This window comes from Diadema antillarum, unplaced genomic scaffold, assembly GCF_040938485.1.
Source record: "Diadema antillarum isolate AM-2024a unplaced genomic scaffold, OU_Dant_1.0 scf00000226, whole genome shotgun sequence".
NCBI classification, from domain to species: Eukaryota; Metazoa; Echinodermata; class Echinoidea; order Diadematoida; family Diadematidae; genus Diadema; species Diadema antillarum.
The window spans coordinates 532,001-551,216 of record NW_027271115.1 but is presented as its reverse complement, the minus strand read 5'-3'; the positions used below and the strand labels follow the sequence as shown (position 1 = coordinate 551,216).

Genomic DNA, 19,216 nt, shown 5'->3' with positions numbered 1-19,216 from the left:
ATTTAATAGATATATCTATAATACAGTCATATCTCTATTTCTGCGCCACTATAAAATTTTGAACCTAATTGCCGAGATGATAATGGAAGCGAAGTTTCGCAGGTCGAGTGTGCTCTGGGTGTGTGCACGCACACGTTACTGTATGTCCCGTGCGCGCGCGCACGTGTGTGTGTGTCGTGTGTGTTTGCAATACTCAATATTACTACCATGGAGCTCCATGGTACGATTGAGGGCACAAACGCGAAACGGGAACTCTCCGCTCGCTCTCTCGGTGATGCTGTGCGATGTATAACTTGCACTCTTGTGTGCAACTAAGCGTGTGTGTGAGTGCGTTCGTTCGTGTGTGGATATGTACTGTGTGTGTAGTGTGCGTGCGCGCACGATCCTAACCATGATCGCTCGCTAGCTACAATACAACTGCCCGGATCGTGTGTGTGTGTGTGTGTGTGTGTGTGTGTGTGTGTGTGTGTGTGTGTGTATGTACCATACATACACCGCACCAGTCCGTCAGTATGCTAGATGTCACAGTACAGTACGACAGGGGCAGTCGGCAGACGGACTTCACCGCATAGAATTTTAGATGGGATCGAGTGACGCGAATTTTGAGTGCTCACATATAGGCCTACACGGAAAACCATTGATGGGACTGTCTTGGAGGGAGAGGTGACTTACCAGCCTCAAATGTAGTTTTTATCCAGTACCGTCATGTAAACAGGATGGCAATGTATCGAATGGTGTTTCCAACTCAGCAGGAAAATGACCATCTGCTATGATGGTCTCATACGTGCAACTAAGACTATTAAGTCAAGGTATACGTAAAAAACTGTCAAGAATTTAATGGCGACCTATTCCTATCGACCGTGTTCAGAGCCAGAATTGTGAAATCGAGTATGGCCGGTCCCAAGCCCTAAGACGTGTAAATTTGTCAATGTGACCCCTCTGTCTGCATCCCTGGAATATTGTTGATGTAGCGGTGATCACCGAGAATATCTTGCACTATACTACCGATTTTGTTCTCTTGTCGGAGATCAGCAAGGCACAAAAAGGTCTCTAACAGCAGCCCAGACACTAACAGACAGCCAGCTAGCTGCAGTTGCAGCTAGCTTTGCTGAGTGTCCAAGGAATAATGGCAGGGAATAAGATTAAGTCAATCGTCAGCAAGAATAAGACCAGACATCGAGATGGAACCTTTGACCTTGATCTCACATGTATCCTTTTCTATATCATGAAATTGAATGCAAATGGGCATTGTTGGTGCAGTGGTAAAGAGAGTCGTGCCTCTTTTGGTATTCATGCGATCATTCATGTGTGTGTGTCATGGTGTGCCACATTAATTATTCCAATCCAACAAGACCACACAATGTTGATGACCATGAGTGCTTTGGGAAAACATTGTTTTTCAAAGTCATGTAACTTTTCGTAGAAATGTGTATGCTAGATGTACAGTGAGAAAAGTTGAAGGTAAAATTCCAAGCTTTTCTGTGATGAAAACTTTGTGACACTGCTAATTAGTAGATACTGATGATGATGGTGATGATGATGATGATATTTTTCTTTCAAAATGGCTAGTAGCTACAATATTGTCTAGGTCTGACAGGCATGATTTTTGTGAATTGCAGATATGGGCACAACTGCAACAGAAAGTGATAATTTACTCAAAAATCTGCTATTCACTCTCCATGGCCATGCAATGCAAAGTATAGATCTAGCCTACATATTTTGTAGGCCCTGTGAGGAATGGAATTACGAATGAAGCTTACATTGTATTGTGGCATTTGGTGATTTATCAATCGGTTTTGGCGGGATTGTGTGTGAGCAAAATATACAAACTTGGCACACTGTTGATCGAGTTGGGCATGTTACTTGTGACACAAAAGAGTTAAAGGACAAGTTCACCTTAATATACATGTATGTGTGGAATGCAGCAATATAATAGAACATATCAGTCAAAGTTTGAGGAAAATTAGACTGTATCCATTCAAAAGTTATGAATTTTTAAAGTTTCAATGCTTCAATCAATCCACCATCGCTGGGTGAGAAGACTGCTATAGTTTGTGATGTCACATGCATACAATGTTGAATGATAGTAAAGAGAATTCCACAAAATGTAATTCTTTTTGAAAAGTACACATTCCCTCAACTTGTTGCTGACATACACAACTGTACAATGTATACATTATGTAATAAGGGTGATATTATTCTTCTGCCTTCTGAATGAGATGAATCAAGTGCTCTTTCATTCTGTGAGAAAAGTGAAAATATGTTTAATTTTCTATATATTTTCTTTATATTGTTCTACACATGTGACATCACAAACTGTCTGTGGTTTTCCCACTCAGCATTGACAGCACTGAAGCTTCAACAATTCATAACTTTTGAGCAGAGTTTCCAATATTCCTCAAACTTTCACTGATGTATTCTATTACTGCACTCACTCAAATCTACATCTACATGTACATATGTACAAGTGATCTTGTCCTTTAAATACTTAGAGCTTTCATGTTGCAATGCTACAACAGATCAATTGTCTAGACAAAGCGTAAATTTACATACATTTGCTAGTTTAAGACCACTGCCAGTCGTACTGGCCAAGTGCAACAATGTGCATGGATTTCATGAGAGTTGGTACAGTGCATGAGAGGCAAGGCATAACCTGTCAATTCATGTGCAGACTCTGTTTCCTTCTTTCTTTCTTTTTTTTAATCGCAAAGATTAGGAGACATTACTTCTTCTATTTCTGACTAGAACCTGACAGCTGTCTACCTCTTTCTCAAATCCTTGGTGGAAATAAATTGATCACAAAATGTCTTATAATCATGGCACAGTCTATTGACATTTTCCTATTGTGTGAGGCAAAAGTTCCCAGTATACCCTCCACCTAGACATACATGTAGTATACATAAATGTAGAACATTGTACATTGTACCTAATGCATTTTTTTTTTTTTTTTAAAGAAGATCATTTTGAGGATGGACTTTACTCAATATGTGCCAAAATGTACCAAATATATGCCAAATAGATTCAGAATTAGGGTTTGTGTGTATTGTAAGATACATGGACAATACAATTCCTTGTACTTGTACACGTAGGCTTTGCCAACATAAATAGAGGGTGCACCCTTGGACGTAAGGAAAAATCCATCCCTGTAGATTTGGTACAGAGTGGCATCCTGCTGTTTGGTTTCATATCAGCTTTACAGTTATATGACAACTGACCATACAGAGGATTTGATGAATGTGAAAACTGTCGGACAGTGTTAAAATTCATGTTGCCTACTTCTAATATGTGTGCAAGTTACTGGCATTTCAAATTCAATCTTTATTTCAAAATGAATATCCAGGGCAAGGAACATTACCCCTGAAAAACAAAGGGACAGAATGATTATAGATTGGTATTTAATATTCCTGAAGGAGTCTTTGAATGCTAACTTAACTCTCTCTCTCTCACACACACATGGGCAACTAGAATACAGTTGACATGCAGTGAATGTATTGATATTCACATGTCTGCATGCAGTTTAACCTCTTAGGATATCATTCCACACCAACAGATCTTTTATGGATACATGGTTGTAGTGTATATGATGCAATTTTGTTTCAGTTTTGACTCACATCACTTGGACACACACATTGATCTGTAAGTTATGTGCCTTACTGTAAGTTAAAGCACTACAAGTTCCAAGTCATGACAAGTGTACATTGTAGCCATGAAGTGCATCTTGGATGATAGTTTTAAAGCTTATTCTCGATGTCATTAGTAGACGGGCCATTCGTGAATTGTGTTTGGTTATTCAAGTGCTCATCACATAGAGGATATATAATGATGTTGAAAAGCATGTCAATCTAAAGCTTGTTTTATTATGTGACATGGTAGTTTTCTATTGCATTATCCCATCATAAACTACTGGTGAGTGACACTAGGTTTTGGGGTGACTCTTTAGAGTTTTTAGGGTTTTATTTTTAGTTTTGTTTAGCTTTGTTTATTCTTGTTCTGCTTTCTCCCAAAAACATGTCATCAGCTCAGCTACATTGTACATGCTGTGCAGCTGCATGTAAAAGAACCACTAGCAATTATTCGCCTGAAAGGAACAAAGGAAATCAAACTCGGATATAGATTTAATTGAACTTTGGAGTTTCACAGGAAGATCAACTCATGGATACCACCATATTTGGATATCATTTGTAAGGGATGCTATTACACTTGACATCCAGGGCTCTGATTCACAATGGAATAGTGTACATTGTAGGTGCGATTTCCCATACATTGTACCTCCTGGTTTCTGGATCATATGTTTTGTTTATTATTATCATTCTACATTACCGGTATTCTACTATTTTTTGGAAGCAGAGTTGGTTAAGCCATATATGTTGTATAGTACATGAAATTGTCTCATTTTGGCTGATGTTAATTGATATGATCGACTTGACTGACAGTGCAGTTTGCTTGCTGGGACAAAAATATTGATTGCAGTTCCTTCTTTTCTTTTCACAAATTTATATCACAAACCACCATGTTGTGGAAACTTGAAGTGGGAAATCATTTAGGCCAATTGATTTACATTGTAGGTTACAGCTTCTTGCTCAGGTATGAGATGCCTCTTTATGAAACCTGTGCTTTTGAGGAAAAAAAAAATCAGAAACAAAATTAAAAAAAGCAAAGTTATATCTTACAATATTTTGAATGTGATTTAATGTCATAACAGAGTAGTTGGTTACACTGTTTATTTCATTTTTCTCAGCAGACCTGGTATTCAACATCTAATCAATGTGGTAAAGGCTGCTAATGTTGATGGAAAAGATAGCCCAAAACTTTGTAATAGGACGTACAGTTACACTTTTTATGTCATTTTAGTGTACATTATAGGCTGATTCTATGGTCAAACCTGCACCATGATAAATTTGATTGGTAGGCCATAAGGCTCTAAGAACACTTGTGCATGATCATACAAGACCTGATGTTGTCCATGGTGGCAGGCATACAGTACCTTAGAGTACTCCTCAAGCAGTGAAGACACTGCATTACACATATTCCGCGATTGCCTCCTGGGCTCGTAGTACAATGGATAGTTTTGATGAGATGGCTAGATTCTTGTAGGTTTCCTGCAATTCCTTCGTGGTCTCAGTCATAATCTATCATCAGCACAAGTGCATGAAGAATGATTGACAAGCACACACATCCCAGACACCAGTCTTATGTGTTATATAAAGTCTAGAGGAGTCAGTGACTAAACAAGAGCTGCATTGGGTAGGGATGTCCAGTGCATTACTTGTTTGTCACAGGGCATTGCAGTCACAGATGATGAGTAATTGCATCTCATTGCTCTTGGAAGAAATATATGGTACTTTGTAGCTGGGTCTGTGAATGGTTTCCGGTGTACTATTGTGGCAGTAGGCTGCTGGTGACATGATACAGCATGTTGTGGTGCATAAAGGGGCATGGTGCCTGTTGACACTGATAGAGATGCCGTAGTTCCCTGCTGTACATTATTGGTAGTGCTCACCATTCAAACATACAAAAACAACGCACAATGTGTCCTCGGCTTCAAAGTGGATGCTATCACTGTAATACTACATAAATTTTACCCATTACTCTTCAAATATAAATTTGTGTGGATAAGATTTGAACAGTGATTTCTATACAATGTACACTGATAGAATGATGTTACGTGCACAATGTAATTCACAGATTTTGTATGTACATGTACATTTGTACTTTACTATCTAAAAAAGAAAGAAAAAAAACTTTGTCTGTACTAAATACTTGGTATCCGTAGGTAACACACAGTGTCATCAGTGGTATCACATCTTTAATGAAGATCAAATCAACAGAGCACCATTATATGCAGTGAAGTGTTCTCTACATGTGCAGTGTACTTCACTTCCAAACACGTTTTTGTTAGTTTCAGAACAAAATGCTCTCATCAGGAGCCCAAGTGATTTTTTTTTTTTTAGATGTTAGTTTCACTGCATGAGATTTTACACTTTGTATTGATCATCATTGAGGAATTGTGCCATAGTCTTTAATGAATTAATTGTGCATAAAGTATAGAAACACATTGTATCATACTGCTTAAAGGGATCGTATAGTTTTGGTTGAGACCTAATTTCAGGTTTCTAACATTTTTTGGTGAGATAATGAGAAACTTCTTATGAAATATGAAAGACCATGTAATTCCATGAGGAATTCAACGTTTATTTGATGAAAATTGGTTTTGAAATGGATGAGATATAAAACAAAACAGAGCGATTCTAGTAAAGTGTGGGACCCACACTTTATTACGATCGCTTTGTTTTACTTTGTTTTTGGATGTTTCAGTCATTCCAAACCCCATTTTCATCAAATAAACTTTGAATTCCTCTTAAAATGGTATGCTCTGTACTATTTCGCAAGTGTTTTCTTGGTATCTCGCAAAAAGTTAAAAGCCCAATTCTCATCTCTACCAATACTGTACTATCCCTTTAAAGTAGGCCTACATTCTCTATTGTGCATTTATGAATCAATAAAGTACATGAAAAGGTTTCAAATAATTTAGGTGTTGTACTTTGTCAGTCGTCAAAAAGAAAAAGAAAACATATTTTTGGTGTCTGTCTACCAAGTTTATGCTTCCTCTCTCACAAGACTGTAAATGTCCACATTGAGGCCTGTCTTTGAGGAGCCTTTTTTTTTATTTTTATTTTTTAGAAACTGTCTGAAATATGTTCAGAATGGCTGATTTTTCTTGCACATTTAAGGAAACATCAAAGTTGTTGGTCGGTCAATATGTGCTGAAAGTTCCAAGTACGTAAATTTGTACACACACATACATTGTACATGGTAAATGGCAAACTTAAAACAAAGATGTATAGTGTAATCCAGACATGTTCATCTGTATGTGTATACATATGGTAGGTCTGTAACACAAATACATTTATTTTTAATATTCACGTGACAAAGTATCATATCGTCGGTTGAGAATGATAAGGGCGTTAAGTTGTCACTAAACCCATAGGCCCGAATTCACGAAGGTGGTTTAAACTTAAACCATGGTACAAATTTAGACCATGGTCTAAAATAAGCGTTAAATAGGCGTACCAATACATGCGCGCATCAATGCCCGCATTTTTACTGGATGTCTGTTAGCGTACGCAATCTATCAATTATATCTACGCAGTAAAAATTTATATAAACCATGGTTTAAATTTAGACCACCTTCGTGAATTCGGACCATAGTGTTCAAGACCACTTAGCGCCCTTCTCATTCTCAACAGACGATATGTAGTACAGTGTACATAATTTGTGTTAGTTTCAGAGAGTTCATGAAATCCTTGATACCGTGTTTCATTTTACTTGTGAACATTACACCGGCTATACCTGCGATGATGCATCCGAATTGTGTCTTTTCACATACCAGTGGCTGCATGTGTCAAATCTTTTACAGCTGGTTCATTTCATGCGCATGGATCTCTGTAGATGAACACTGTGAAAACTAGTGATTACCACCATCTTTAATATGTTTCAAAAGTGAAAAGAAAACTTGTGGTATTTTTCTGGGATAATTATTAGAATGGAATAGAGATGGAGGTCAACTTGCATACTACACTGTATATCATGGTGAACATCATTTACCAGACTGCCTGATGAAATAGCCATTGAGATCATGCCCTCTAACAATATAACTTTTTTTTTTTTCACTTGGATTTCCCCAATTTACAATCAAGTACTGTACTGAAATCACACTACGCTTACTGTGTAATGAATAGAGGAAGACTGCAGTAAGTTCGTTTTGAGGTTATGGTCTCACTGATGACTAAATGTCCTGGCAAATTTTCAGCACTTCCAAAAAGTTGAGCGTGCATACTCTGTACAAGTGTATCTACCTTTCATAGAATCGTACTGTAGGTTGTCTTAAATTTTCATCACTTGCCACTTGTGCTTCTCATTAAATACAGTGTACCAAAGCTAGGTGATTTGATGGAGCAAGTATTCAAAAGGTACTATGGGCAAGTCTGGCAATCTCTACCCTACATGTGGAAAGTTTAGCGTTGATGAAGATTGAGCTAAAAACGTTTCAAAGGATCTTGTCAGAATGCTCATGAATCTTTACTGGGTAAATGTCATGGTGCTTCCATTCAACGTAGAACAACTTAAATTCCTGTCATTTTTTGCATGGGGTCTTCAAGATTGAAGTTCACGTTGGTCGTAATCGCTATGTTTTTGTAACAAAGAACTATTCAAATGAGGTATTTTGGAGTTGAAGGAGGGTTGATGAGAAACACGGAAAAAAGAGGAGTTGTTCTGATTTACTTACCAGATATCCTGGATATGAGTTGACCCAGTAACAAAATTATGGTGATCTATGAGTACTGGTATTTAAGTTCCAGCTGTATGTACAAACAAGAGTGAGCTTGGACTGATGCAGCAGCTGTTACTCATACCTGGCTAACTTTGTTCTTAAAAATTCCAAATGAATATGTTGCATATATTGTATTTGTATCCACTAGGCGTTTTCACATCAGCCCGATGTTTCGAAATAGCGCACTATTTTCAGACTTGGGAAATTAACCCGATCATGAAATAGTGCGCTATTTGATAATGTGAACACAAATTAGCGCGCTAATTGTATTGCTCTGATCGAGAAAATATCTCGAGTCCAACTCGGAAAATTTCTGAAATAGCGGAATAGTAGCGCGCTATTTGATAATGTGAAAACGACTCAAGAAATTAGCGCGATGCATCCCATCATGCCTAGCGTGTGTGACCCGATCGATCGAGGCAAACTGCACACAAATCATGAGGAATTTTTGAGAGGGCACACACATTACTGATGCTGTTTGCACATACTCAGCTGTCGAATTAGCTCGGCAAAAATTCGGGCTAATTCTCTTTGGGCTGATGTGAATAAGAAATGAAATAGCGCGCTAATTCGCAATTGCGAAAAATATCTCGAGCTTGGAATTTTATCGGGCTGATGTGAAAATGCCTAATGTAGAAATTGATATGAATCCATGTGAACAATAATTCCATCATTATCATATTTTCTATTTTGATTGTAAGAAGTTCTCTCTGACTCGTGATTATGATATTTTACATTTGTCGTTGAGATTTTATCTGTAAATCATAACCTAGGCAAACAATGGAGGATCAGTCAATAGTCTCACATGTACAGCAAGATGTTGATAGGCTCTGTAAATTCTTGCTAATGCACTTTCAAAAGAGCATTAATGTATGGTATAATGTACAATTTGTATGTTCAGTCTCTTTCAAGAAGCCTGCACGTAGTGTGATACTTTCAGTGTATTGGCAGGAGTAGCAAAAACTATGGACAAGTATGATGTATTAAGTCATGCATTGTCGTGTCTTTATAAATAACCTACACATGCATCTGCACAGAGAACATTGCCTTGTGCTAGCCCTCTGTTCAGACTTGCCATAGACCAGTTGCCATGAAAGAAAATATAGGCCTACTTTGTGCAGTTTGCCCCCTAGAAAGTAAAATTTAGCCAATGCAGAATGTTGTCATGCTGAACAAATGCAATAAAACAAAAGCAGCAATCTGTTTGTGAATCAAGCCCAAACTACAGTATTGTATCACTTCACTTCTTGCCCATTGTCAAAGACAGAGAGCTCAAATAACATCGTGCAAACTAAATAAAGATGATGGTATCTGTCATCAAGGGTTCAATTAAGATAAGGAGTATGCCCGGAGATATCCTTAAATAGTCACGTGACCAAAATGGGCGTCTGGAATGGCCATCACAAGAGAGCATGTTTGATGATAGTGTCGTGCTTTTGAATCGGTGTTCAAATTGAAATTCCACAGTATTGGTTACATACATTGTACATGTATTGCTAATACAATTTTATGCAGCAATGTATAATGTGCTTTTTTACTGGTTTCATTCTTTTTACTCTCTCTCTTCTTGGAATGGGATATATCCTGATCTAAACTGAGACACTGTCCCTGTAATTTAGCATCTCTTTCTTTGAATGAAAATCACACACACACACACACACACACACACACAAATACATCAGGCAGATTTGCACTTTGCCATGGTTTTGGTTCAGCAACCTGAATAGGGATCATTGTAGTGTCGGATGAGGGAATCCAGACCCCATTTTTTCCCTCCCCCCCTTTTTTCCTCTTTTTCCCCCCCTTTTGGGTCAGAAGGGTATTCACAAATGCAGCAGCAGTGTCATTCGAGAAGGTAGGTTTTTCAGTAGCTTACAGTGTGGCATGCCGAAAACGGAATGTGCTGGTATTTCACAGACATAAATGTTTTTTATATTTGTACCTTTGTGCTTTTCAGCGGGTTGTGTACAGTATTTCAAAGTTGAATGTGCATCCCAGCGGTGAATAGTGGGGGTGGGGTGGGGGGGGGGGATGGGGTTGTAAAGGCAAGATGGGTTAAACGGATTCAAGTCTGAATGCATCATACTATCTAGACAGAACTCGGGGCACCCATCATTAAGGTGAAACGGGACTTGATGTGCAAGCTAACTCTTATGAATATACGTTTTTGAGTACTCGCAGGCACGCAGAGTGGTAGCAATCTCTGATTGAAATCTCAAAAAAAAGTGAGAATTTGGTGGAATTTGAGAGTTTATGTTTTCAAGAAACACTGGTGTACATATGGGTTGCAACCACATTCTGTACGCCTACTGCTTTCATAACATATCTCACTGACTAGCACACAAATACTTTGTGTTATTCCTAAGTTGAAAGGTAAGAGAATAGATTTCTCCCTTTTCATTGATTTTGCATTATTGTGACAAAATGTGAAACTTAAAAAACAATGCACAATTTTATTTCTATGCAATGTTCAAATTCAATGTACATTGTATACTGTAGATGTCAGATTTTAATGAAACTTTAAGTGTTCTGTGTGATTATTCAAATTTCACACCATCTTTGAATGAAATTTGACTGGACTTGGAGGGGAGAGAGAGAGAGAAGGGGGGGGGGGTAAGGGAAGCAAGAATGGGTAAGCAGTCGATGAGACAATAACTAGAGTGACATGGAAATTGTGAATGTCTGCGTGGCTCCATTGAACTGCAGTGAAGCTGCGCTGCTAGTGATACAAGATTTGTTCTTCAATCTTTTTTTTTTCATTTTCTTTTTCTGTGACATTGCATGGCCTTGACAGGATTCTTTAGTACCATTGTCCAGAGCATGCATTTCATAGGCATTTGTGATTGGAAGTGCACTGCATGATATTGTCACAGACAAGGTGCATTGGTATACATGTAGTTGTGCCACTACAGATACACATTGTAGAAAATGTCAGTGGTAAGGAGCATGTATTGGTACTTGTACTCGTAACAACACATACTATATATGCAGACATATATTTCACATGCACAGCATCTTGAAATGTGATCTTTATTTCTACAATTTTTTAATGAATAGTGATGACCAAATACAAAATCTGTGTAGGGCACCTACACATTTTGTACTAGATGAGGAGAAATGGAAAAAATTTGCCTCCAAAGAAATATTCAGAAATAAATAGTACATTTGTAGTTGATATAGTAGGCCCTACACATTTTTTTCTTTCCATTTTTGATAAAAATGAACAGATTTTTATGAACTTAAAACTGTTGGAAATGTCTGACATGCTACATACAAGGCAACTAGTTTATATGGTCAGGGAATTTGCACTTCCCTACTTTATAGACTATGACATTACAAGCGTACTGTATACACTATATATTTAGGGAGTCTGATTTTATGCGAATTAGGACTATACAACAATTTCACAAGTGATTAAATTTGCAATCTTGGAGTGCAGTAAATTAGTGAATGGAAAAATGTACACTGTATATTGTATTCATGTCGGGATCAGAGTTCATATTTTTGCAAGTTGTTGAATTTGCGAATGTAGTGTAGCTCGCAATTCGTGAAATTTGCAAAAATACAACCGGAACTCCTATGAAATATGTATGCATATGTAAGTCGTACGTACACGTATGGTATACAGTATAACTGTTTGTCATCTTTGCTCTACTCAGTGGCTGTAGACAGTCTAAGGAGGCCAAAAGTACACATCCCTCTCCCTTCAGTTTGTGTCAGCTGCAATGGATGAATGCATTCTAAATTGATAGATCGTAAAGATCTTTTAAGGACAAGTCCACCTTCATATACAGGTTGTACAAAAGGTGCATGTGGATTGAGTGAATGCAACAATATTAGTAGAACACATCAGTGAAAGTTTGGGGAAAGTCCAACAACCCGTTCCAAAGTTATGAATTTTTAAAGTATCTGCGCAGTCACTGCTGGATGAGAAGACTACTCAGGGTTCGAAATCGGCGATGGTCCGCTGGCCATTGGCCACCCAAAATCACGTCGGACTGGCTAAAAATCATAAAATTCTGAAGTTACTAGTCCGTCTGGCTAGCCAAAATATTGCTTCAGTGTCAAAATTGATTCTAAGTAGTCTGCCTGGCTCGTTAAAAAAAAAAAAAGTTAAGTGCGACCCCTGCTACTACAGTGTATGATGTTACATGCGTACAATGATATAAGGAAAATAAAAAGAGAATTTCACAAAACTTTACTTTTTTTACTTTTTGAATAAAGTGCTCATTTCTTCGACTTGTTACTAACATATCTTAAGGGTAATATTATTCCCCCTGCCTTCTGAGAGAGAGAAGTTGAGTGTTCTTTTGTTATGCGAGAAAAGTGAAAATATGTTGAATTTTCTTTATTATTTCTTTATATTGTTGTACACATGTGACATCACAAGCTATAGTAGTCTTCTCATCCAGCCGTGACTGAGCAGAAACTTGAAAAATTCATAACTTTTGAACGGAGTGTCCGATTTTCCTCAAACTCTCACTGATGTGTTCTAGTAATATTGCTGCATTCACTCTTGAAACCCACATGTCTATGAAGGTGAACTTGCCCTTTAAAGCTGCAACCATCTGGCCTTTTTGCATTACATGGGGTGTGCTTTAATATGAGTAGTCATACTGATGATTGTGATTTTGACAGTGATTGGAATTATGATTGTAACTTATTTTTCATAATTACTTTCAGTCTATCTGACTAGATGAAATCGTTATCCAAACAGCGCCACGTCATTGTTGTCACTTTTGTATTCAAATGTACATTGTATGTATTTTTACTCCACATTCAAGTTTGAAGTTCTGCAATCTTCAGTGCACTCCCAAAACAATACATTTACTAAAAGATTCACTCAGATGTACAGTGTACGTACTGTACAATATGTGAGGCATGCATATAATGTCGTGCGTGTACACTGTAAGAGTGTGATGAAGGCGCGATTGTCCGCACACCATTCCAATTCTATATCATCATAGGGTGCACATTGTACAGAAGAAAAGATGTACCTACAATGTACGTACATGTATGAAACAGTACCAGACTGCACTGTGATACCACACACACGTCATGGGCATAATGCTGTATTTTTATGTATTACTGTACACAAATCTGACGACTAGGCCAAATCCTACAATTCTATTGAGAATCCTGCTTTAGTAAATTGTTTCTTACTGAAATTCATCCCAAACTATACAATATTGTAGGTAGGAAGTTACTACATTATAGTGTGGGACTGATTTGCTCTGAAGTCAGGAAAATGAAGAACGGAAATATGAATACCATTTAATAAACAGTTTACAGTGTGGATATGTGTACATCTGTTTTGTACAGAGATTTTACTTATAATGGGTAATTCCGTGAAGTTGGGGCACAAAGTGTTGCACTTTAGCATAACTCAGTACTAATTATGCGATACATTGTACATATATTGTTTATAGGCTTTACATTTGTATTGAGACCATACATTTTCCTGGAAATTTTGTGCCATTCAGACTCAATTTTGATGAATTTATTAAAACAATATGTAACGGTGTCCTGTAGCATCGTGACGTGTCCATGTAGCATCGTGATAGTTAAAATCTGGTCCTAAAAGACAAATTAATGCAATTAGCTTGACCAAAATTTGATATAATATGCAAAATTATTTGATTAGTCAGATAGCTAAATATCTTAATTCTCCTTTCCATAGTTTTACTTTTACAAGAAAATTACACAATGTCACTATGCTACGCGGTGTCCACCAAATGTAACAAAAAAGGACACCGCATAGCATCGTGATACATTTTGTAATTTTCTTTTAAAATTAAAACTGTGTACAGGAAATTTGAGATATTTACACGTAGCTATCTCATTCATATCTTGTAAATGCATATTGCATCAAATTTTGGTCAAGCTAATTGCCATAATTTGTCTCTTAGGACCAAATTTTAAAATATCACGATGCTACATGGACACGTCACGATGCTACAGGACACTGTGACATATTGTTTGATAACTTCATCAAAATTGAGTCTGAATGGCACAAAATTTCCAGGAAAATGTGTGGCCTCAATGCAAATGTAAAGCCTACAAACAATAAATGCATACATTTGTAATTAATATTGAGTTATGCTGAAATGTATTTTTTAAATATCACGATGCTACATGGACACTGCCCCAACTTCATGGAATTACCCTTACAATGTATGTGGATCCTTATCTCTCATTGCGCAATATACACTGTACTTTGTATGTACTGGTGATACTGTATTTGTAATCTACAGGAAGACTGTGACAGAGCCGCATGTACACTGTATGATGGTACAAAAGGGTGTAAAAGTTAGAACTAACGTAGGACCCAGATGATTTTTTTTTTTTATCCCTCTCAGTGAGACCACAGTGTAAGTATTCTAGATAATCTGTTCACAAGGAAAACAATCAGCAGTGTCCACTTGGTCACTGTCAAAGTAATCTGATGCATGTCAATTTTATGGAATGCTGCAGAATGTACAATGTAGTTCTCCAAGTTTTCCATTAGTGCCAATCTGTAGCTTTTTATTCTATTTTTTATAAAAAGCAGTATGTACATTTTTATCTCGAGAATCTTATAATGTGATGAGCCAGGCACTCAGTTACAGTACAAATGCAATATTGCAGGGTTGAGTTTTAGAGTGTTGTAGAAAAGTGACCTACATGAGGTCATGTGATGACTTAAATGCGACAAGGGAACACAGGCAATGCGAATTGATTCCAAACCAGGCACTCTGGTCTAAATGTCCTCTGACTACCACAGTGTAGTAGTACTACCACTACAATTGACAAGAGGTGTAGCCGCCGTTTGATATGTACACACGTGAGGGATTTTGATGGTAGAAGGCAGCAATTGATGCAAAGTTCACATGTTATGGAACCAGGAAATGAGGAAGTGAGAGGAGTGTTAGGCCACTCAATCGTTTTTGCTGCCCCTCAAAAATGATTTGGGGTGTGAGTTTGCTCTGCCCTGCTGTACTGTGGCTGTTCATGGGGGAGTGGATGGGGTGGGGAGGATGCTTGCCTTTAGAACCCCCATGTACTGCTTGTGTTCCAGTCTAGATGTATTCTGGGGAGAACAGAGAGCATAATCAATGTACAGTATGTCCCCAAAAAAATTACAACAGGGCCCTCCGCAATGATATCTTTAAAAATAGTAAATCAATCTAAATACAAATTCAGGGTATGAAACTATAACTCATTGCCCACATCTTACAGAAAACCCCACTCGATTTGCTTCAGTGGTCAAAGTGAAATACGGAATTTTGTAGAGGATGTCGGGAATCTCTTCTGTCCAAGTTCTGTCTATTATTCACACACAAGATCATCGAAATGCTAAACTCGGAAGAATCCGATTCATGACATGCTTTACAACAATCCACATTTCTCTGTGACCACTTAACCAAATCGAATGGGGATTTCTGCAAAATAGAGCTAAAATTTTTCATTTTAAGACCCTGAAGTAGCTTTAAAATTTTTTATCATATTGGGCATTATCAATGCGAAAATCTGATTGTAATTTTTTTTGGGGACATACTGCAGTAAGTCGCCCCAAAAATTACAACCATATTTTCGAATTGATAACACCTAATATGATCAACCTGTCTAAGTGCTACTTCAGGGTCTTAAAATATAACATCTTAGCTCTATTTTGCAGAAAACCCCATTCAATTTGGGTAAGCGGTCACAGAGAAATTGGGATTGTTGTAAAGCATGTCATGAGTCTGATTCTTCCAATTTTAGCAATTCAATGCTCTTGAGTGTGAATAATAGACAGAATTTGGACAGAAGAGATTCCCGACATCCTCTACAAAATTCCATATTTCTCTTTGACCACTGAAGCAACTCGAATGGGGTTTTCTGTAAGATGTGGGCAATGAGTTATAGTAGTTTCATACCCTGAATTTGTATTTAGATTGATTCACTATTTTGAAAGATATCATTGCGGAGGGCCCCGTTGTAATTTTTTTTGGGACATACTGTATTATGTAGTTAAAGACAGTATAGAAGTGCAAATATAGTATTTTACTACAATGTAACTCAAATACAGAGTATCGACTATCATATGACTTTGAATCCCATGACTCAAATAAAATGACAATTTTTTTCCTTCTTTTTAAACGTCTACATGTAACTGCTGAAGGATTTTCTTTTTTTTTATGTGTGTGCGGGGGAGGTGGGAATACACCAACTTCACACTTTAATTTCAAAATGGATCATTCATGGTTTGGTGAAAAAAAAATAATACCAACAACAGAGTCAGTTATACATTTGTAGGCCTAATGTTATATAGCCATACAAAATGTATGTTGTATTAACTATTATTCTAGAAATCCTTGACCTCTACAATTGTACCTTTTTATGGTGGCTTGTTAATGTCCATCATATTGCCTGATGACCTTGCTGTAAACTCAGTTCCTTGTGTACAGGGCATCTTTCCAAACTGATGTATAGACCTTATATTCATGTATGCGATGTAGGCCTATATTAACTTACTCATATCCAAACATCATGTGCTGTATATGTAATATATTAATGTGAAATATTTTTGACTCTTTCTCATGTTATTAAGATGATTGCTCTGTAACAATTATGTATCTTGAGCAAAAAGATTTGTAGACCTGTCTCCAAAAGCTTTTGATGATTACTGTTAGTATGACTTTGTAAAAAAAAAAAAGAAATATGAATTTACTCTGTGTGTGACAACATCATTGAGGGTTCATGTTTCTCGGGCATGGACTGAATTACGTGTCAGAAATTTCTTATCCAGTGTGTTGCACACATTCATGGTACAATTGTATACAGTACTCAAGTATTGTACACTGTACAAGTTGTAGCCGCCCCTTTGTCTTAGAAATTTATGATGAAATTTTCACCTCGTCTAAATTGCAGTATGTGATTGTGACTGATCATACTGTTTCTTAATATTTATATTGAATTGTAAAATTCCCTGTTTCATTTTTCTGTGTCTCATTTTAAAGAGGCTTATGCTGTTTCTTTTTTTTAATACCATTTCATTAATGATACTTGTAACATTATCAAGTAGTTCACAAGAATAAACAACAACATTACCACTGAGAAGATGTAGTATGGACATTGCTGTGTGCCAGATTCTTTAGAGTGGTCAATATCTTTTGGCTTGGCTTACGTGAAACCACTCCAAAGTTACATACGTAGCTCTTGATGTGAACGTTAAGCTCGATTCCAGCCCATAATTCGCATTGTCCCAGTGAAAGTTGCGGGAAGTTGTATTATCTTCTTCAGGAAATGGTGCTGCCCAAAGAGAGTTCAGGGTCCCCATTAACAGCTAACGCAGCTTCAAATGTCTACATGGATCTAACAGAACCTTCATACTGAAAAAATGGCAAGCCAGTTGTACCAAAACTCCTTGTGTTTGTTGTACAAACAGAGTGTGGTTAAAGATAATAAAAAGTTTTGGTACCTCAGAAGCTTCCCTGAATTTCCTTGTCTTGGTTTGTGTCTCAGGTTAAAGTACGTTGTCTGTGAGAATTACTCGCCCCAAAGTGCTCTCATGTCTTAGTATTCATGCAATAATGGTTTCGTACCAGAGCCGACGCTGTACAGCGTCGATAAATATTGTACGAAACCACTGACTGCGACCAGCAGCGTGCAACCCATTGTACGCATAGCTAACTGCGACCAGCAGCCCCATACGCATAGCGTAATGGGGCTTCGCATTGTAGCATTCAGGATCATGACAGAATTAGTATCGTTGGTAAATGTCAACTTAAGATCCAAAAATTTCTTCGATTTGAAGACTTACCAATTAAGTTGAAGCATTGAAAACAGGCTTCGAACAACGTTTGGTTCTGCCAATAGTCCCTTTCTGTTCGAATTGATGACTGAATGTGACTCGGTCGAGAGGACCTTGGGAGAGCTACATACACTGGATACCATGGCCAGCGCATGCGCACACAGACATCTTATCCGTTCATGGATTTGAAATTTGTGTGCATGTGATGTGTTCGCATGCACTGGCTGTAGTATTCAGTGTACTGTATGTAGCTCTCCTAAGGTCCTGTCGACCGAGTCACATTCAGTCATCAATTCGAACAGAAAGGGACTATAGGCAGAACCAAACGTTGCCCGAAGCCTGTTTTCAATACTTCAACTTAATTGGTAAGTCTTCAAATTGAAGAATTTATGGGATTTTAAGTTGACATTTACCCTGCGATACTAAATCTGTCATGATCCTGAATGCTACAATGCGAAGCCCGATTACGCTATGCGTATGGGACTGCTGGTCGCTATGCGTATGGGGCTGCTGGTCGCAGTTAATTGCATGATTACTAAGACATGAGAGCACTTTGGGGCGAGTAAGTCTCACAGTGTTAGTTATATGAAAGGTACTTTAACCTGAAACACAAACTAAGACAAGGAAATTCAAGGACACTTTTGAGGTACCAAAACTTTTTATTATCTTTAACACCACATACTGTACTATGATTTTCTTTGCTGATTTATGGCTGGTGACTGAGCTGGAGGTTCTGTGCCTTCATCTGCTTTATTAAATTTAGTTTTGATATGGATTGTTCAATTGGAATAGTGTCAATACACATGTGATGTGCTAGTGATATAGCGTGAGCCAATGATAGATTTATCAGCTCTGTCTTGTCATAAAACATGTTTTTAGAAATTCTGATGTAGAAGCTTGCAATGGAGTGGAGCGTTCAAATTATGTCTCTCCTTGTACACATTTCATTTCTGTAATTGGGGGGGGGGGGGGGGGAGGATAGAAGGTTAGAGGACCAGAGGGTAGAGAGTGATAAATACTGGGTTAAAAAATGGCAACATACAAATTGTACGTATAAAGTGCCATGCCACACTGTATGATCAGAATTCTGTATAAGTCTGGACAGTGGG

General features: G+C 37.6%; 1 protein-coding gene across 1 annotated transcript in view; it reads left to right on the top strand.

Moving 5' to 3' along the window:
- Window positions 1-528: 528 nt before the first annotated feature.
- Window positions 529-19,216, top strand: part of LOC139724733 (phosphatidylinositol 3,4,5-trisphosphate 3-phosphatase and dual-specificity protein phosphatase PTEN-like) — a 94,555-nt gene continuing 75,867 nt past the window's right edge. Inside the window, exon 1 of the mRNA XM_071635855.1 lies at window positions 529-1,208. Within this exon, the coding sequence (XP_071491956.1) occupies window positions 1,127-1,208 (82 nt within the window). The 5' untranslated portion in view covers window positions 529-1,126. The remainder of the gene's footprint in view (window positions 1,209-19,216) is intronic.